This window comes from Giraffa tippelskirchi, chromosome 1 (assembly GCF_054371585.1).
Source record: "Giraffa tippelskirchi isolate mGirTip1 chromosome 1, T2T-mGirTip1v1.2.pri, whole genome shotgun sequence".
NCBI lineage: Eukaryota > Metazoa > Chordata > Mammalia > Artiodactyla > Giraffidae > Giraffa > Giraffa tippelskirchi.
Window position 1 is genome coordinate 21,466,943 of NC_137275.1, and position 21,222 is coordinate 21,488,164.

Below are 21,222 nucleotides of genomic sequence, written 5' to 3' on the forward strand. Positions count from 1 at the left end.
ATCTATATATTTCTTTTCAGTGGTCAGGGACTCCTTATTCTCAGCTGGTGTTCTGTGAGGTCTTCTGTGTCTGAAGGTGTATTCCTGATGCATCTGTGGAGAGAGATTTTTCTCCATACCCACCTAGTCCCCTACCATCTTCCTTCTACACATCTTAATTGATAATGCAATCTTTTTACCAACCCACCCCTATCTTCAGACAAAAGCTGGTTGTGCTTTTTCTTTCTGCAGACATTTCTTCCCTTCATCTGGGCTAACCTAAAAAGACTATTCTTCTCTCAAAATGCAGGTTAAATGCTCTGTCTTCCATTGATCCTGATCTTTCCAGCTATGAGTAACTTCTCAGTCTTTGGAATTCCTATTACACTCCATCACATAATTTTAATCTTGGTATTATGGGTATTTAATTATCTTAGTTCAGTAACTAGAATATCTCACTAGATTATCTCTTACTAGACTCAGTCTTCCAAAGAGCAGAGATCAGTGCTTAGCAGAAAGTGGGCATTAAACATTTGCTTGATTAATAAATTTTAAAAATTTGTAAAAATTAATTTCTTCAAATTAAGACTCTTCCTTTATTTGATGAACAACTGTTAACTCTGTATAAAGATCAGGGTCAAAAGTAAACCTCTGGTTTAGTAAACTAAAAAATATCCTCAGGCAGTTGCTGTCCAGTGTTAGTGAATACCAGTGTTAAGCTGGTATTTTTGCTAGCCAAATTTGCTACATATGAAACCCATTGGCCATTTGGGGATTGACAACTTTCCTACTGCTCCTTTCAAAGAACTTCCCAAGAAAACTGGGATGGATAATCTATGTGCCATATGTGCTGTTAAAATAAAGTTGGATATGCACCCATCAAGTGGTTTCCATGAGAAACGCAAGGACTCCAGAATATGAAAAATCTTTTTAATTGTAGTGCTTATGGTAGGCACTCCAAATAGAAAAATTACATTTCAAACTTTTTTATCTTAAAAAAAAAATAGTTTATACCACAGCTTAAATATCTTGGAGCAGAAACAATGTGGCTGTTTAAAATGTTATATAAACAAGTTTGGAAGAAGCAAAAAAAAAAAAAGTTTCTCTTTCTTTTTCATGTTGCCTACAAAGTCTTTAAATATAGTGCTTAGCTTAAAAGAAGGAGTGTTTTGTTTTTTTTTGCTTCTTGAAAATGGTGGAGACATAGGTATGGTGAGCCCTTCTCCCACAATGCTTTGAAGGTAAGGGAAGATGTGTAACCAAACTTGAATTCCCTTAACTGAATGGATGGGCTAAGAAGACCTTCATTTGGTATCATCCACAGGATAAACCTGGGGGTTTATTTGTTTGTCTCTTTTGAGCAAAGTGTTGTTCTTAGCTGTGACTTGTTTTGTCTCCCTTCTGAGTTGTCTGTTTCTATCTATAGCCACTTCCATTCTTTGAATTTTGTTATTTAAAATTTCTGCTTCTGTGTTCTTAAGAAACTAAAAAAATTTCTACTTGTCTTATGATATCATCAGAGAAGTAGATTGGGTCTTCTTCTTCTACTTTTTAAAAAAATATTTCATTTCAGTTCAGTTGCTCAGTCGTATCTGACTCTTTGGGACCCCATGAACCGCAGCATGCCAGGCCTCCCTGTCCATCACCAACTCCCTGAGTCCACCCAAACCCGTGTCCATAGACTTGGTGATGCCATCCAACCATCTCATCCTCTGTCATCCCCTTCTCCTCCTGCCCTCAATCTTTCCCAGAATCAGAGTCTTTTCCAGTGAGCCAACTCTTCGCATGAGGTGGCCAAAGTATTGGAGTTTCAGCTTCAACATCAGTCTTTCCAATGAACACCCAGGACTGATCTCCTTTAGGATGGACTGGTTGGATCTCCTTGCAGTCTAAGGGACTCTCAAGAGTCTTCTCCAACACCACAGTTCAAAAGCATCAATTCTTCGGCACTCAGCTTTCTTTATAGTCCAACTCTCACATCCATACAGGACCACTGGAAAAACCGTAGCCTTGACTAGATGGACCTTTGTTGGCAAAGCAATGTCTCTGCTTTTTAATATGCTGCCTAGGTTGGTCATAACTTTCCTTCTAAGAGTAAGCGTCTTTTAATTTCATTGCTGCAGTCAGCCACTGTTTCCACTGTTTCCCCATCTATCTGCCATGAAGTAATGGGACCGAATGCCATGATCTTAGTTTTCTGAATGTCGAGCTTTAAGCCAACTTTTTCACTCTCCTCTTTCACTTTCACCAAGAGGCTCTTTAGTTCTTCTTCACTTTCTGCCATAAGGGTGATGTCATCTGCATATCTGAGGTTATTGATATTTCTCCTGGCAATCTTGATTCCAGCTTGTGCTTCCTCCAGCCCAGCATTTCGCATGATGCATTCTGCATGTAAGTTAAATAAGCAGGGTGACAATATACAGCCTTGACGTACTCCTTTTCCTATTTGGAACTAGTCTGTTGTCCCATGTCCAGTTCTAACTGTTGCTTCCTGACCTGCATACAGGTTTCTTAAGAGGCAGGTCAGGTGGTCTGGTATTCCCATCTCTTTCAGAATTTTCCATAGTTTATTGTGATCCACACAGTCAAAGGCTTTGGCATAGTCAATAAAGCAGAAATAGATATTTTCCAGTATGTAAAAATTTATTGATTTGCTTACTGTGAAGGTTACTTTTTAAAAATTTAAGTTAATTTTTTTGGTTGTGTGGGTCTTCATTGCTGCATGGTCTTTTCTATAGTTGTGGTGAGTGGGGGCTACTCTCTAGTTGTAGTGTGTGGACTTTTCATTGCAATGGCTTCTCTTATTGAAGAACACAGGTCCTGGGCTGTGGAGGCTTCTGTAGTTGCGGGTCCTGATCTCTGGAGCACAGGCTCAGTAGTTATGGCACATGGGCTTAGTTGTCCCAGGGAATGTGGAATTTTCCCAGACCAGGGATTGAACCTGTGTCTCCTGCATTGGCAGGTAGACTCTTTACCACTGAGCCACCAGGGAAGCCCTACTTTTTTTTTTTTATTGAATGAAAGATTCTTTAAATTCTACAGTGCTTTACAATGTTCAATTTTATGCCAAGTGGAATAAGTCAGACAGAGAAAGACAAACACTGCATGATATCATATATATGTAGAATCCAAAAAATACAACAAGCTAGTGAATAAAACAAAAAAGAAGCAGACCGACAGAGTGACTGACCAGTGGGGAAAAGGAAGGTGGGAGGGGCAATATAGGAGTAGATTTTTCAAAAAGTGTTATTAGGGGATTATATGAAATCATGTGTGTGAAACTTTTGAAGAGTGTAAAGCCCTTTTGAAAACCTTTCTCTTTAAAAAAAAAAAATTTAGGGCTTCCCTCGTGGCTGAGTGGTAAAGAATCTGCCTGCTAATGCAGGAGACACAGGTTCAATCCCTGGTCTGGGAAGATCCCACATGCCTTGGAGCAACTAAGCCCATGTGTCACAATTATTGAGCCTGTACTCTAGAGCCCAGGAACTGCAATTGCTGAGCCCACACACCGCGACTACTGAAGCCTGAATGCTCTAGAGCCCGTGCTTTAGACAAGAGAAGCCACCACAATGAGAAGCCAGACCACCACAACTGGAGAGTGGCCCCCACTCTTTGCAACTAGAGAAAAGCCCGTGCAGCAATGAAGATCTAGGACAGCCAAAAATAAATCAATAAAATTATTTAAAAAACATTTAAAATTTCCCCTTTCCTTCAGAATTACTTTGCTGACAAAGGTCTGTCTAGTCAAAGATATGGTTTGAAGAATTGATGCTTTCAAACTGTAGTGATGGAGAAGACTCTTGAGAGTCCCTTGGACTGCAAGGAGATCAAACCAGTCAATCCTAAAGGAAATCAGTCCTGAATATTCACTGGAAGGACTGATGCTGAAGCTGAAGCTCCAATCCTTTGGCCACCTGATCTGAAGAACTAACTTATTGGAAAAGACCCCAGTGCTGGGAAAGATTGAAGGCAGGAGGAGAAGGGGACAACAGAGGATGAGATGGTTCGATGGCATCACCAACTCAATGGACATGAGTTTAAGCAAGCTCTGGGAGCTGGTGATGGACAGGCAAGCCTGGTGTGCTGTAGTCCATGGGGTTCAAAAGAGTCAGAAATGACTGAGTAACTGAACTGAACTGAACTTCCTGCAGAATATTTGCGTTTACCAAGGAGAGGAATAATATCAAATGAGTACAAAGGATAATTTAAAAATTCACAATTTCTTATCTCTTTTCTTCCATTTACAATCTTTTATCGTAATTATAAATGCTAGCAAAATGACTAATGTATGATTCACAGAGATTATAGAATGTTCAGACTTGTCTGTGTGCTTGAAAACAGAATCGGGGCTAAGAGAAAGGGACTTATTAAGAAGTATAAGTAGCTCACAGAGTCATTTGGATTGCTGAAGAAGGAGGGTGAGGGCCGAGCATTCAGGGACAACTCCCCAAATACACCCAGCATGGGGGTGCAAGGGAGCTGCTCGCTCTACTGAGATTGAGGTGGTGAACCCTAAAGCCACTAAATGAGGTCCAGATGCTGCCTCCTGCACACACCCTCTGCCATGACCTGCACTAGCAAAAGGACACTGCAGGGACTTCCCTGGTGGTCCGAGGGCTAAGATTCTGAGCTTCCAATGCAGGGGTCCTGGGTTCGATCCTTGGTTGGGGAACTAGATCCCAAATGCCCCAACAAAGATTGAAGATTCAGTCTTTTGCAACTAGGACCCAGCACAGCTAATTAACTAAACAAATGACACTGTATGGCCTACTTGTCTTCTCATGGAATTTAGTTCTGATCCGAAGTCCAGCCTGAGCATATGTGAGTGGATTCTAAACCATGAGGAAAACCTGTAAGGGAGTTTAGGAAATGTCCATTTTTAGCTCTTTCTAGCATGCAGAAGACATATTAGGGGGGAGTTGGATCGAGTTGAGTGAGTTCACTTAGGGCCCACCATTTCACGCAGCTTTTCTACTTTCTTTGATTTCCACCACTCCCTGAGCTGGGATGCTGAAAAACAGCAAAATGACTAGAATTTGAAAACTGGCATATGAATCAAGTTGTGTCAGGATGCATCACAGACCTATGAGAAGAGTAATTATTCTCTCATTTCCTTATTTGTAACTTTCTTCTCAGATGGTGAAAAGTGTGTTATCTGTGTTTACTCAATTTGTCTATCCCTCTGCATGTAACCGCTTTCTCATCACCACTGTGACCAGTCCCCAGGACTGATGCCCTCATCCTGCAGGAGTTCTAACACTGTCACCACCTGCTGCTCCCACTTAGGCAGTGACACACTCTGTACGTGGCTGCCACCCTGCCCTGGGGTGGCTCTTTCCATAACCCTTCTGGGTTCTGAAACCCTATGAAGGTGACTCCTGAATTAAAGCCTCCATATGCTATTAATACTTAGGTTTCAATATATCTACCGAGGTGCTCCCCAATCTGAAACTTTCCCTGCTCTGCTTAGGTCCAGTCCCACAGCAGGCTGGCTCCCTTGTGCAGAATTCCTTTACACACTGCTCAGGCTCTTACAATCAGCTCTGCGCTGCCCCACCCTCGACTGGTCTCCCTCATGCTCCAACATTCTGGACAGCTGGTCTTCCAATATAGTCTCTCTTCATGCTTTATACATGCTCCGCCACCCCGCACTGGGGGACTTCCCTGCATGGAAGTCTGTGGGTAGGCTCCAACTACTCCACAGCGGGCTTCCTTCCCTGAATAGAAGTCTTCCTCTCCTCACTTAGGCTTGGAAACCACACACTGGGTAGTGCCCCCTACACACACACACACACACACACACACACACACACACACATACACGTAACCTCCTCACCTGGCTGATTCTTTGACGCCTCATGCTGGGCCACTGCCGTCCAATGTGGACATCTCCCTCACCCTTTTTGGTTCAATATTCTTTGCTAGGCTGCCCCTCCCTGCACCGGGGGAAATTGCTTACTCTGCTGGGCCTCTGATATCCTGCCTTCGACTACTATAGAATCTCTCCACCAGAACACTGTTTGCTTGGCCTTGTCTAATGGCTTTTGACCTGAATTGTTCAGTAGCAGAATGGAAGGAAAGTGAAAGAGGAAATAGAATCTGAAACCTGAAATATGGTGTCAGGGAAATGGGAATTCAAACTGGGGCAAGTCCCAAAGCCATATTTGTGTATATGGGGGCACGGTGACTACCAGGGTTTCTCTGGAGCATAGAATACATGAGGGGGCTTAACTTATTCGAGGTAAAGATATGGAGCTAATCTGTGATGCTGTTGTGGAGGGCCTTAAATGGCTAGGAAATGGTATCTCACTGAATTATTACTTAGGTGATTAGCATGATTGGTTTGCACTTAGGAAAAATAAATCACACTGAAGTGTGTAGGAGGTGTGGGAAGACAGAACATTATTAGAATAATTTCACTAAGCATTGAGAAACTGGCCTGGACCAGGTCTGCTCTAGAGTGCATGAGAAGAAAGGGTGTCATCACAGGACATTACCATTCCAAGATGCCAATCAGAGCCTGTGTTGGTTTGTGAACATCTGACATTTCACATGAGATATGACTTTCATCAAACAAGCTGCCAGGTGTTCAGCTTTTTATGGATGTTCTGGATGCTGTGGTCCTCCTTCAGGATTGAGGTACTCATTCCCACAGCCAGGAGTTTTGACTGCTGGCAGCTCACATCTCCTTCTGATAAATCTCCTAAGTCAGAGGAAGCTGCCTTGTCCAAGGTTACACTTATTTTTAAAGGGGTGTCCACAGGGACACAAAACTCGGACTTAATTCAATTCAGGACAGCTGTGAAAGGCCATTCCAGCTCCAGACTACCACTGGGTTGGGCTGAGACTTCCTCTGCAATTGTGTTATGTTTCAACTTTTCCTCTGACTATTTCTGCTTCTTCACTCTTCATAGGTTTTACTTCTGAGAGCATGACCCAATATACTTCCTGCAGGAAGATCCCAGAGTCTCAGGTCTGTTTCTGGGAAACTGGATTTAAGACACACCCAATCCCAAGCAGCTTCCCTGATAGCTCAGTTGGTAAAGAATCCGTCTGCAATGTAGGAGACCCCGGTCCGATTCCTGGGTTGGGAAGATCTGCTGGAGAATGGATAGGCTACCCACTCTGGCTTCCTTTGTGGCTCAGCTGGTAAAGAATCCTCCCACAATGCAGGAGACCTGGGTTTGATCCCTGGGTTGGGAAAATCCCCTGGAGAAGGCAATGGCACCCCACTCCAGTACTCTTGCTTGGAAAATCCCATGGACGGAGGAGCCTGGTAGGCTACAGTCCATGGGGTCGCTAAGAGACGGACACAACTGAGCTGCTTCACTTTCACTTTTCCCTTTCATGCACTGGAGAAGGCAATGGCAACCCACTCCAGTATTCTTGCCTGGAGAATCCCAGGGACGGTGGAGCCTGGTGGGCTGCCGTCTATGAGGTCGCACAGAGTCGGACACGACTGAAGTGACTTAGCAGTAGCAGTATAGTCCATGGGGTCGCAAAGAGTTGGACTCGACTGAGTGACTTTCACTTTCTTTCAATCCCAAATGCAGATGTTAGTAACCATTTTCTGCCATTGGTTGACATCCCCTGTTGTCACACATAGAGATATTAACTTAGAAGTAATCGGCACCTTCGAAAAGCATTTTGTTCACTGTCAGGAACTAGTTTAGACGTTGGGGAAATCTAGCTCTTTAGTGACTATACTGATAAAAATTTAAATAAACTCTGTCATCTATAGGTACTTATTGTCTTCCTGTGAATCATGGTAGTTATATAATGAATCACTCTACAGGTACTGTGAATATGAATCACTTCCTTTGTGATACTTTCTGGGAGCATCATGTTGGTCACTGTGCATGTCATACAAAGTTATCAACTTGTAAATAATATAGATTATATGACTTTTTACATATAAAGGATACATTCCTTTCTATTTTCCTGTGTTTATTATTGTAGCTTATTTATCTCTTCTCTTTATTCTTTGCTGGCGTCAGAGGAGACAGAAACAAATTAATGACAGGATATTGGAAAGATGAACTCCTGAGAGCATAAATTATATGCTTAGAATATTACCAGATACCTGGTAGGTACTGATAAATTCCTGTTAAATAAAAATCAGTAAATAAATAAATAAAATTTAGCATGAAATCCGTAGGAGCTCTGTGGGTATAAGAGATGGGAAGTAACCAAGGGCCTAGTGGATACTTTTAATCAGGTGTCAATGTCAAGCTACTCTAAGTGTCTTAAACTGAGTTTAAAATGTTCTTGGATTTATTAGTATGTTTTATAATAAGTTAATAAATTCTAATGTTGAACTAGAACTTTGGTTTAATCCAAAGAATAACTTTCAAAGAGTAGGGCCTTGTATGGATTATGAAGCAAACTACTTCAGTAGAAATGCAAACAATTTGATCAAAGAGAAATATTTTAGATTTGTTTATCTAAATCATTCAGTTGAACTGTCCCCCCTCTGCTAAAAATCTGCATTTCTTATCTCATTCTTGATTTAAAATAGAAAGTTAGGGTCTTCCCTGGTGGTCCAGTGGCTAAGACTCTGTGCTCCCAATGTAAAGGGCCTGGGTTCAACCCCCGGTTGGGGAACTAGATCCCACATGCTGTAAGACCTGAAGAAGCCAAATAAAAATAATATATTAAAAAAAATAAAAGAAAGTTAAACAGTATGCTAGAATGTTTGTAATGGTACAGAAGTCATTTTGAAGCTCTACCTGGCTAGCGTCCAGCTGACACAAGGCCTGAGTCCTCTCTCCCCAGTGTGGGGGAAGAGAAAGTTTTACTGTTGTGACCTCTCCTACTTTATGGCTTGTTGAGATTCCTAAGTCTGCCCTTGCTGTCACCTTCCCTCGTTATTTCTTGGAAATAGTGTGACTAACAGCTCTCTTTAGGGACCTTCCCAGTGTCTGCCCCAGTTTCAGCACTGAAAGATGCATGTCCCTGGACACTCTTCATTCTGGGACAAATTGGGACAGTTGGTTGCCCCAGTAAATTAATGACCTTCCCACTCATTTATATTAGATGAAAATGATTCGATTAATTATTGGCCTGTGCTAGATGAAGCCACATCCCTGCTGAAATGATAAAAATTTCAGAACTGGGTTGGATTAATTACCCAAATGAATCAACAAGGATTAATCTTTCCTTCTTTATCAAGAAAGAAGAACTGAATGAGAAAAGTCTAGGAGGGCCTAGGAATTTGGAGGAAGAACAAGTTTTAATTCCAAAGTATTTTGCTTTAGTTTGTTCCTGGCACAGATGGATCCTTAAACTAGTTTGTGGAGTCCCAAAATTGAACAGAAATGGGTCAAGGAACCTGAGGAAAAGAAGCCAATGCATGTGAATTTAAAATACTTCATCATGAGGACAGAGTACATGAGACACATATTTCCTTACCTTTTGTCATCTTCTAACTTGAAAGCAATGGTTATTGCTTTCTGGCAACCCCCTCAACCCCGATTTTATTCAGTCATGTACTAATACGATATTCATTGCTAAAGGTATATGGTATCTTGGATTCTATCTTGATTAAATTGAAAGTTGAAAATGGAGATCAGTTTTGACCAACAGTAAATAATAAAAACCTTGAATAAAAAGCTCTAACAAGCTGTTAATATAAGTTTCCTGAAAGTCAACCTGTTTCAGTTCTGCTGTGGGAAGTCTAGGAGATGAATGTATCCATTACAACCCCATGGACTGTAGCCTGCCAGGCTCTTCTGCCCATTGAATTCTCCAGGCAAGAACGCTGTCATGGGTTGCTATTCCCTTCTCCAGGGGATCTTTCTGACCCAGGGATTGAACCCAGGTCTCCTGCATTGCAGGCGGATTCTTTACCGTCTGAGCCATGGGACTTCCAGTGTATCCACAACAGGGCCTAAATCTGAAATGAGAGGTAGCAGCATATTCCTGGAGGCCTTATGGCTGCAGAAGAATCAGAATTTCAGAAACTTAAGAGAATATGAGACCAAAGAGCACAAAATTAGGTGCTGGTAATATAGCCATCCCTCTCACTGGACTTTTTTTTCCCCCTGGAGCTCACTTACTTGATAACCATGGAGGATTTGTGTTTCTTTGTTAAGTTATCTTCCACTCAATTAGCCACTTGGCCCATCAATACCTGCCTTACCCTGTCAGGTAAGAAGTAGTAGGTCCAGTAGATGATAGTGGAATTTCCATCTCTAAGTGGCAGACATTTCCAAACTGGAGATCTACCTGTATTTACCGAAGTTCTTACCCGTTCCTATCTTTATGTTCAGACACTGCAGAGATGTTGGTCCAAGGTACCATTTTACTGTGCCCTGGTACTGCACTAGTCTCCTAACTGGTTTTCTTGCTTTCATTCTTGCTGTCTCCAAATTCATTGTGTCATATCAGCTATAATGATCTATAAAAACCATAGATCATAGCAATTTATCCCCTTCCCCACCCCTAGAACTCCTTTAATGGACTTCAGTTGCACAATAATATAAAATATTTGAATTCTCTACCACAGTTTACGAAGCACAAGCCCCTGTCTGGTCCTCTTACTTCCTCTTTCTCATAAAACTCCAGTTACACGGTTTTTCTTTCTCTTTATTGAATGTGCTAAGCTAATACTTCTGGAAAGTTGCAGTCACTGGAAATGTTTCCTTCTCTAGCTCTTGGAATGGCTACCTTCTTTGTTAGTCATTTAGTTGGTCTTTCTCCATCATATGACCGTATTTTAAATCTCTGTGAGCCACCTTCTATATGGACATTTACTTATGTATTTCTGTCTGTTTTTCCTCCTCAACCAGACTGCAAGCTTCATGGAAACTCGAGCTTGTTATCTCATTCTGAGCTTTAACTCTAGGTCCTAGAACAGTGCCAGGCATATAGTTGTTGTTTTAGGTGCTAAGTTGTGTCCCACTCTTTTGCAACCCCATGGACTATAGTCTGCTAGGCTTCTTTGTCCATGGGATTTCCCAGGCAAGAATACTAAAGTGGGTTGCCATTTCCTTCTCCAGGGGATCTTCCTGATCCGGGGATTGAACCTGTGTCTCATAAAGTAGATAATTAGATGATGGATTTCTATCTTCAAACAGCTTGCAAATCTGGTCCTAGTCAATGACAATGTAAATGAAAAGATAAATATTCACCTCAACTATTTAAATTGCTGAGACAACATGTAATGTAGTACTATATGAATTTTTTATCATAAAGCCTTGACTTAATTCAAATGAAGAGGAGGTGACACTGAACGTTACTCTCAATCACTGGTGTGTATACCAGAGGGATTCCCTGGTGGCTCAGTGGTAGAGAATCTGCCTGCCAATACAGGAAACTCAGGAGAGGAGGGTTCAGTCCAGGGTGGAGGAGGAATCCCATGGAGGAGGAAATGGCAACCCACTCCAGTATTCTTGCCTGGGAAATCTCATGGATGAGGAGCCTGAGGAGGTACAGTCTACGGGGTCACAAAGAGTCGCACATGACTGAGCGACTAACATACCGGTGAGATGATTAGGTTCTAAAAGCCATTTTCCACCGGGGGAAGACAGGTTGTGGTGGGGGCAGAGAGGAGAGGTTGAGTGCAGAATGGGTAAGCAGGGAATCCAAAATGCCTGCGAACTCTTGCTCCTGTGCAAGTTTGGCAAGGGTGACCCAGCTGGCTCCGAGATGAAATTCTTAATATCTGGAGCTTGAGATGAATGTCAGTGGGATGCAATGTTTTGAGGTACAACAGTTCACTCCTGAAGAGTTTTCCACCCTTACTCCCCCCAACCCCTCACACACAGAAGTTTCTAGGCTTAGTGAGATGAAAAAATGAAGTAGGTTTATTTAAAAAAAAAAAAAAGAGGAAGTTGCCTTCTTTAGATAAGGGAGCAGCAAGTCTGCTCGCGATAATTGGGGTGGGGCAGAGCGACGGGTCATGCCCTTTCTCGAGACCGCTAGACCTCAGTCTCCCAACCCCGCCAAGGGCTGCACTGCACAGCTGCTGCAACAGGCCGATCCTGCAGGGTACAGGAAGGGGGGATGTTTAGTTTGTAGAGGACATCTGTTTTTCTAAACTACTTCTCTCCTTTCCGAAAGCTGGCAAGCCTTAGTCATCTCGGCTCGGCACGAACCCACAAGTGTGCGTGTGTGGCTCGGCTCAGGCCCCGCCCTCGGGCGCACACTGCCACCGCGGAGACCCGGCCGGATTGCGGTTCTGGCCTTGGCAGCGAGTGGCTTTTCTGGAGCCGCCCGGCCTCCTCCCCTAAAGGGGACCGCCCGGCCGCAGCACGGTGCCAGAACCGAGTACGAGGAAGGAAAGTTTGCAGTGCCGAGCGGAGGCGGGGAACCCAAACCGAGGGGTCCTCCGCTTTCAAGTGTGCGCGGCGGCGGCCGCGTCCCGGGCGGCCCTCCCGGCGGATCCGAGCTCCCGAGCGGAGGCTGGAGGTTCGACCCGAGGCGGCGGAGGAACTTCTGCGAGCAGTCGCCGCGGGCCCCGGTCGTCTGCAGGAACTCTCCGGAATCGGGAGGGGGAGGGCCGGATCGCTCTTCCACGGGGATTCGTCAAGAGTTCCGGCGACAGCCGCGGCGGCGGCGAAGTCTCCCTTTGTCCTCCTAGGACCTCCCTCCTTCCCCGTCTCCCTCCCTCTGTCAGTCAGTGGGTCCCGCTGACCCAGGCGCCGGCGTCCTAAACGGTTCGCTATCCCCCACCACCTCAGGGTGCGTCCCTGGTCACTCCCACCACCCTAGAGTCGCCCCCGAGTGGAGCCTAGCCGAGCCGAGGGGGGCTGCGAGCAGGAGGGAGCCGCAGACCCCCGGCCGCAGGATGGTGGCGGGGCTCTCCCCGGCCCGCTGTCCCGGGCGCTGGCTGGTCCCCGGGCTGTGGCTGCTCGCTCTCAGCGGTCCCGGGGGGCTGCTGAGCGCCCAGGAGCAGCCCTCCTGCCACGGAGCCTTTGATCTCTACTTCGTCTTGGACAAGTGAGTGCGGGAAAAGGGATCCAGGGTCTCCTGGGGAGAGTGGCCCTGAGTGGTGAGCTGTGGTGGGGGGAAGCTGAGATGTCTGTGCCATCTGGGGAGGGGTGAGGGGTAACTCCGGTGATGGGCGCCCGGAGGCGAGCGCTTTCGGATCTGTGCGGGCTGCGGGGTGATAGGAGGAGCCCCGAGCTGCCTAGGTTCTCTAGGGAGATGGGCAGTCACTGCTGGCCAGTGGTGGGGTTTCTTGGGAAATGGGAGTGCGGTCACTTGGGTAACCTTCTGCGACCCTAGGACCCACATAAGACTCTTTCTGGGTCCCTCAGTCCTCAACGCCTCACACTGGCTCAAGTTTGCCGGGTTTTATCCTGATGACAGCACTTTCATTGTAGCTCGGCAGTTTAAAGTTAACGTACTCAGTGTGGTTTGCATTTCCTTCTAAGGAAGGCTGTTTATTTGAAGAGCTGGGATCTTACTCCAGACAATTAGCAGGCTTGTGGTCCCTGAAGATGGGTAGACTTCCTGGGTTCTTGTAGCACCTACCTTTCAGCTGCTGATACTGTTAATTTGGCTTGAAGAAGAGGTCAGGTTACACCCCTATAAATGTGTTGTTTTTCTGATTCCTTCAATTTCCTTTTTCAGGTCTGGGAGTGTGGCAAATAACTGGATTGAAATTTACAATTTTGTCCAGCAACTTACAGAGAGATTTGTAAGGTATTTCTCCTACTTTCCTTTTCTAAGCAGGGGAGTTTGAGGTAGAGGCAAGTAGACCCAAGGCTAGATAGGGTATCCTTTTTTGGAAACCATTTGCAGGGAAAGCCTTTACTGTTGTTGATTTTTAAGTGCCTCAAGGTCTTATCACACACACGCTGTTATTAGGACAGCCCTTCAGTTGTTGAGGGCTTATTTCATCTGGATCCCAGAAACTTGGCTCAGGCTCTGGGGAAGTATCTTCAGATATGATTCCAAATGTCTTTTCCTTTCTGAGTTTTCATCTGTTTTGAATTTAATTTATGCTTTCTCATAATTTATCACTTTAAAAGTTTATGCTAATAATACTCATAATATATTTTCCATTCCACACAATCCTTAGCATTTTTGAGGTCCTCATTAAGAAAAAAAAGTGTTGGTAAACTTCAAATGAGCATGTGTTAATAACCCACTACCAGAAAAGGCACTTGTGTGTGTGTGTGTGTGTTTAAAGAAATGACTTGTGTTTACACAATGTGTGGGTGTGTGGCTGGTTTAAAATTTAACTGTTCTATATATGCAATAAGCCTTACTAGGAAAGATTGGTTTGTCTCCTATAAAAAGCATAACTGCTATGATATCCAGCTTGCTCTCTTATTTAGAGGTAACCAGAAATTAGTGGCTTTCTTATTTAAAAGTAACCCTAGGACACTAGACTCTTGAGGCTTTTTTCCTCCTCCTTTTTTTTTTTTTTTAAAAGAAGAAAAAAGGCAATGAGGAATTGCAAGTTTATCAAGATAATGGAAAGGACATGAAAAGGAGCTGTATCATTAAATATTGCTTCTTTCAGTCGTGTTAGCCCAAATGTTTTCTTTAAAACAGGCTTGGATGATCAAAACATTTTGAAAGTCATGTTGCAAGTAACTTCAAACAATCTGTAGAGGCCTAGGAAATCCTTGCTTTCAGTTATTGGCAGCAGTAAGCTTATCCCTATAAAAATGTATGCTTGTCCATGTTCAGCCATCAGTCTCTTATTTAAGAAGCCATGTATAACGCTCATTTCTGGACAGGGTCTAAGGTAAACTGGTCTAGGAAAGAAAAATAAACAAGGCCTTTTATCCTTAAGTGTCAAAGGCAGAAGAAAGAGTTGTTGATAAATTTTCTGATTTAATCCAAGTGTGTGCAGAGTGTCTCATAGATTTTGATCAAAAGCAGTGGGTCATTTCAGTACATTTCCAAGAAGTAGGGCTCTTATTTGGTCTGGTTTACAAATTGGAATTCTATAATACACATTTCTCTGGTGCAAGTTTAGTTATTCAGTTACTAACCCGTAATATATTGTAGGAAGTGAGTAAAGGGTGACTACTGAAGAGAATGACTTTTCAAATATGTATAACCCTTGGGTATCATTCTGCTCTTCAGTTTATAGAGCTGAGTGTTACAGCTTCAGGTTCAGATCTTAATAAACATTTCATAAAGTGTCTTTGCAACAGGAATCATTCTGTGAGATCAAGGCTTAGAGCTTAAAAGGTGTAACTAACCAGGGCAGTTGTTGCCATTCGGAAGTATGATGCTTAAGACTTAGAGAACTGAACATGTCTAATCAAAATGTGATTTGTTCTTCTCTTTCACATTGTCCTTGACACTCTTTAAGTAATCCTACCTCAGGATAACTTGTATGAACTCCTCTTATAGTTGTGGTAATTAAATCAAACTGGCTTGTCTCCAGCCCTTGGCTTGGTATGATAATCATTCTGAAGGGATTGGCCTCCTCGAAGGAGATGAGGTAGAACGCCAAAGAAAGAAGAGCTTTCTGCAAAAAAAAAAAAAAAAAAAAAATTCCACTGGCCTGGAATTTATCTTTCTAGGTAATTTCTTCCTAAAGTGGCCCTGTGGGTCAGAGAGGAGTGCCTGAGTGCTGAGCAGCACTGACTAATCCAGAATGACTTATGTGATAATGGTAATGTTGAGCAGAGTTCATGTATCTGCTTAGGGGTTCCATTTAAAAGAAGCCTGGACTGTTCAGTGAGACTGATTTTAAATGAGACTCCCTAGCTATACATCTGTATTATATCAATATTTCTTTTAAAAATGTTTTAACTGCCTCTTTTTTTATTTTGCAGCCCTCAAATGAGGTTATCTTTCATTGTGTTTTCTTCTCAAGCCACCATTATTTTGCCATTAACCGGAGACAGGTTAGTGCATTATCACTTCGCTGCAGGCTTTTAGTAGAGACTAATCTTAAAGGAATGATGGATATTTCCAAATGGTGATTCAGGCCTCTCAGTGGAATCAAGCAAGTACACAGACAATTTAGTTCTCTTCACTAATAGAGGGAAAAGAACGTATGAATAACGTAAAAGAGCAGCTAATCTGGAAATCAATATTCATGTTGCTGTGGAATGTACAATGAGACCCAGATCTCTGCCTTAGTTGTGTGTTTACTGCCTCCCACCTTTCCCCCTCTCTGTTACTGTAAGTAGTTCTACATCTTTCTTGTTTAGATGTAATATATTAATCGACTAGGAATTTGAAGAACATTAAGGAGGAGAAAGATATGGATCTATTTGGATAATTTACTAGATGGAGCAGACATCCTGTGTCTTTAGACTTACTCTGAGATCCACTGATGCTGAATATGTTTACCATAATGAAAGAACTTGCTTTTAATTTTATAAATATATGTATTTATGAATTTGAATTTAATTTCATATATATATATATATATATATATATATAAAATTTTCCCCCAAATCAATGTCATAATATTTTATATGACCATTTTGGTGTCACTTGTACTAATCATTGTGGCAAATTAGAAGTAGTCATTGATGTTATGTGGCAGCCTGGATGAGAGGGGAGATTGGGGAAGAATGGATACATGTATATGTATGGCTGAGTCCCTTTGTTGTCCATTTGAAGCTATCACAACATGGTTAATCAGCTATACTCCATCATAGAATAAAAAGTTAAAAAAAATAAGTAGTCATTGACATTTTAAAGAATGGTTCTTTCCATAGTGGGAAGGGAGATTTTCTACTTCATTTAACACAAAGTACAAAAGGTAGTTCTTGATCAATTCTTGAATAAATGAATGGGTTAGTTTTATTGTGAAAACAAATTTCTTCAAACTGTAGTTTCAGCAAGGAAGGCTGTTGTACCTTGTTCTGTGTAATATGTGGATTTCTGAGAAGTTTTGTGTTTATAGTTCCTTTAAATAAAGTTGTTTTTTTTTTACTTTTTAAAAATGTCGAGAACGCATAATGTTTAAAAGAGCTTACAGAGGTAACTTATTTAAAATTCCCAGAATTGATTTGGAAAATCCATCAAACTTCTAATGTATTTGTGCTTTAAGTTTTACTTTTCCTGGAGAGGAAATCTCTCTGTAGGTGGGGAGTCCAGCTTATGACCTCAGTCTCCTCTCTGATACTTCGTTTTGTACTTTCTTATGTGCATCTGGGTCTCATCAAAGGCCGGGGCAACAGTAGTCCCTAACAACCTAAATACAACAGCTGTTTATTCCCATTGATATAACAGTCCTTGTCTTCACGAAAAGAATTTTTTCCATTGCCCAGCTTAATTTCCAAAGAAACAGCTTTTGATTCACCCCAGGTCGCTCAGTGGTAAAGAAACCCCCTGCCAATGCAGGAGCTGCAGGTTTGATCCTGGATCGGGAAGATCCCCTGGAGGAGGAAATGGCAACCCACTCCAGTATTCTTGCCTGGGAAGTCCCATGGACAGGGGAGCCTGGCAGGCTACAGTCCATGGGGTCACAAAGAATTGGACACGACTGAGCAACTGAGCATATACATAGCACATCTGTTAAGACAAAAAGAGAACCATGCTAACATTTGTGGAGTGCATATATAGGGAAAAGCATTTAGAATATTGCCAGACACACAATAAACTCTCAGTAATTGTTAACTGAATACTTTGTGCTAGGTTCTCTGTTAGGTACTTTATATGTGAGTTCTCCAGCACTTTGATGGTGTAATCACAGGTCAGCAAGATTGGTATTGCATCAGCAGACATGGAAAGGGTTTAAATTGTGTTAATCTCACTAACACAATTTTTACTATTACTATATACTATAGTAATAGTAAATTTATATTACTGTACACAATCTTACCAACACAATTTTAACCCAGGAGTTGGTGATGGACACAGAAGCCTGGTGTGCTGCAGTTCATGGGGTCACAAAGAGTCAGACACGACTGAGAGACTGAACTGAACTGAATCTCACTAAAGATTTTCTGTTATCATTGGTTGAATCTGATAAGGCAGAGGTTGGGATAAAGAGGCTTCTGTATCCAGAGGCAGCATAATATTGCAGCTGAAAGTTGCTGAATCAATTTCCTAACTAAATGGTCACAGACAAGTGACAACCTCTTTATGCTTCACTTTTTTCCATCTGTATAATGATGATGATGATGGTCATAATAATAATACCTACCTCATAAGACTGCTGTAAAAATTGAAGTCAGTGAGTGTGGACAATGTAAGACAGAGTCTGGCATATATGTATCAAGAGAAGAAAGCTTTGTGTTGTTGTTATTATCTGCAGTTAGGGAGTGTGCAATATTTTAATGATGGGGAGGCATTATCCTTATATAAAGGGATTACTGTACTGCTAGAAAGGGTTTATAATAGTCCAGGAGGAATTCTAATATAATGCTACTTGCAACTTTTAAAAAAACATAGTTGGCTCTTCTGTCTCTTTTTAAATAGAAATAAGTTCAGTTTTAACAAATTTCCCTGTTTGCCAAATTCCATTAGTTTGGGGTAGCAGAATATACACTAACAAGGCCTGGGTTAGAGTTCCAGTGTTGCTACTTACTGATTAGAGACTTGGGTTAAATCATCTTCTCATTGTGTCAGTATTTATGTGTATAAACTGCAGGCATAATCTACTGTGTTTTCTTTCTTTTTTTTTTTACTGTGTTTTCTTAAGAGATTTGTGGGGATCAAAAATAAGACAATGCATAGAAAAGTATTTTGTATATTACAGAACAGTTTCCACTAAAGGATTATATTCTGAACCTAGTTGTTCTTTTACCAATTTTATTTAATTAAATTAGTAACTTTTCAGATTTCTATGGTCCTCTATATTTGGATATAAGGTCACTTTTCATTCATTATACCCCCCCTTTTTTTAAAAAAATAATTGGGGTATTGTTCCTTTACAATGTTGTGTGTTTCTGCTGTACAACAAAGTGAGTCAGCTATATGTATACATGTATACATATAACTCCTCCCTCTTGGACCTCCCTTTCCTTGCAACCCCTTTCCCCTCCTCCCCTCCTTCCATCCACCTCCTGCCCCAGCATCTCACCCCTCTAGGTCACCACAGAGTACTGAGCTGAGCTCCATATACTATACAGCAGCTTCCCACCAGCTATCTATTTTACACATGGGTGATGTATTTATGTCAAGCTTAATCTCTCAATTCAACCCACTCTCTCCATGTCCACCTGTCCATTTTCTACATCTGCGTCTCTGTTCCTGCCTTCTAAGTGTGTAGAAACCATTTGCATATTTAGTTGGAAGATCACCAAACGAATGTTGCCGCAGCTATTGGGGATCCTTGTTTGAAAGTCTAGAAAGGGGAATTCTATGTATGAACTTTCTTGATGTCATACTTAGAGGTCTGAGCAGATGGAAAATGCAAAGGTCAAATATATCAGGTTTCACAATTTGTTTCTATTCCTCATAATTCTTCCTTACCTTGGTAAATATGAGAAGTACCTCTTTCAAGTTTCAAAGTGTTGCTAAATATCTTCAGTAGAGAAGAAGCAAGATTAGAAGGCAGTGAGTCCTTACAGTGGGGCTGTTTCTTCTGTTAGGGTTTCATCATGAAGTCTGGTACAATGTAAATGCATGAACAGAAGAATTAACATGGCGAGAAATGATCAGTTATCCATTTTATATGCTCATGATTCAAAACCATTATTTTTTTAAAAAATTGTATGTATTTATTGGCTACACTGGGTTTTTGTTGCCGCATGGGGGCCTTCTCTAGTTGAGGTGAGTGGGGGCTACTCTCTAGTTGCAATGTGAGGGCTTCTCATTGTAGTGGCTTCTCTCATTGTGAAGCATGGTCTCCAGAGCACACAGGCTTCAGTAGTTGTGACACATGGGCTTAGTTGCCCTGTGGCATGTGGAATCTTCCTGGATCAGGGATCGAACCTCTGTCCCCTGCATTGGCAGGCAGATTCCTAACCACTGGACCACCAGGAAAGTCCTAAAAACATTATTATTTTGAATATTTCAGTTTGAAACATTCTCTTCTTTTGCCCTCATGATTTTTATTCTTCATTGTTGTTTTTGTTCAGTTGCTGAGTCCTGTCTGACTCTTTGCAACCCCATGGACTGTAGCATGCCAGGTTCTTCTGTCCTCCACTGTCTCCTGCTCAGATTTGTGTCCATTGAGTCGGTGATGCTATCTAACCATCTCATCCTCTGCTGCCTGCTTCTCCTTTTGCCCTCAGTCTTTTCCATTGGGGTCTTTTCCAGTGAATCGGCTGTTTGCATCGTGTGGCCAAAGTATTGGAGCTTCAGCTTCAGCATCAGTCCTTCCAGTGAATATTCAGGGTTGATTTCCTATAGGATCGACTGGTTTGATCTCCTTGCAGTCCAAGGGGCTCTCAAGAGTCTTCTTCTTTATCCTCCATATATCTGGTAATCCCTCCACTCACCTACTCACCATCCTGCTTTGCCTACCCTGTATACCATGTTTTGAGCATTATGGGCTCTGGAGGTAACACAAGGATGAATAATCTTGTGTGTGATAGTGAGGAGTGTACACAAACACATACAACTTAGGGCTGTATTATAGGATCCAGTAAGGAAAATACTGAGTGTTGATTTAATATGGAAATATCCAGCCTCTCAGTATTAGAGAGAGAATTTGAATCAAGACTCATTATAAAGGATATTTTTAGTTATTGTGTTGAATAATTGGTGATAGTGAATTATGCTTAGTTCTGTTCAGTGTAATCTTAATGAGGTAAAAGCGATTTAGTTGGAAACATTTAGTGAACATTTTTATGTGCTAGATACTGTGTAAAATGCTTTCCATTCATTACTTAACTTAACCCTTATATCAACTCCATGTCATAGATACTGTTATCTCAACTTTATAAATGAGGAAACTGAAGCTGAGAAAGGAAATGTAGCTTGTCCAAGGACACACAGTTAATCAGTGATGAGGAGTATATTAGCCAGAATGGTCTCTTGAAATGTAGAGTAGATCATGCCACACTTGCTCTTAAGACAATCTGATGGCTTAGAGTAGAAAGCATGCATTTCCCAGCGGCCTAAAAGCCCTACCTGACTGCTCATCCAATCCTCTCCTAACACTGTATGCCACAGTCTCGCCCACTGGCCACCTTTCCCTTCCCTGAACGGGCCAAGCATGTTTCTGTACTAGCAGTTTTGCTCTTTGTCTTCCCTTGCCTCATCCCATGCGTCACCTCCCCTGAGAGGCCTTGCCTTGGCATCGGGTGTGATGCAATCCCACCTCACCTTCCCAATGTCTCACAGTTCTCTATTTGGTTGTCACTTTTTGAAATTGTTCTGTTAATTAATCGATTTATTTTATCTCCATAACCCTGATGT

At 42.2% G+C, this 21,222-nt stretch overlaps 1 protein-coding gene across 4 annotated transcripts in view; it reads left to right on the forward strand.

Moving 5' to 3' along the window:
- Positions 1-12,156: 12,156 nt before the first annotated feature.
- Positions 12,157-21,222, forward strand: part of ANTXR2 (ANTXR cell adhesion molecule 2) — a 170,580-nt gene continuing 161,514 nt past the window's right edge. For all 4 annotated transcript variants that reach the window (XR_014080542.1, XR_014080540.1, XM_081583933.1 and 1 more), the window contains exons 1-3: positions 12,157-12,921; positions 13,558-13,629; positions 15,729-15,800. Coding sequence is in view for 2 of the 4 variants with exons in the window: in XM_081583933.1 (XP_081440059.1) it covers positions 12,770-12,921; positions 13,558-13,629; positions 15,729-15,800 (296 nt within the window). In the remaining 2 variants the exon portion in view is untranslated. The remainder of the gene's footprint in view (positions 12,922-13,557; positions 13,630-15,728; positions 15,801-21,222) is intronic.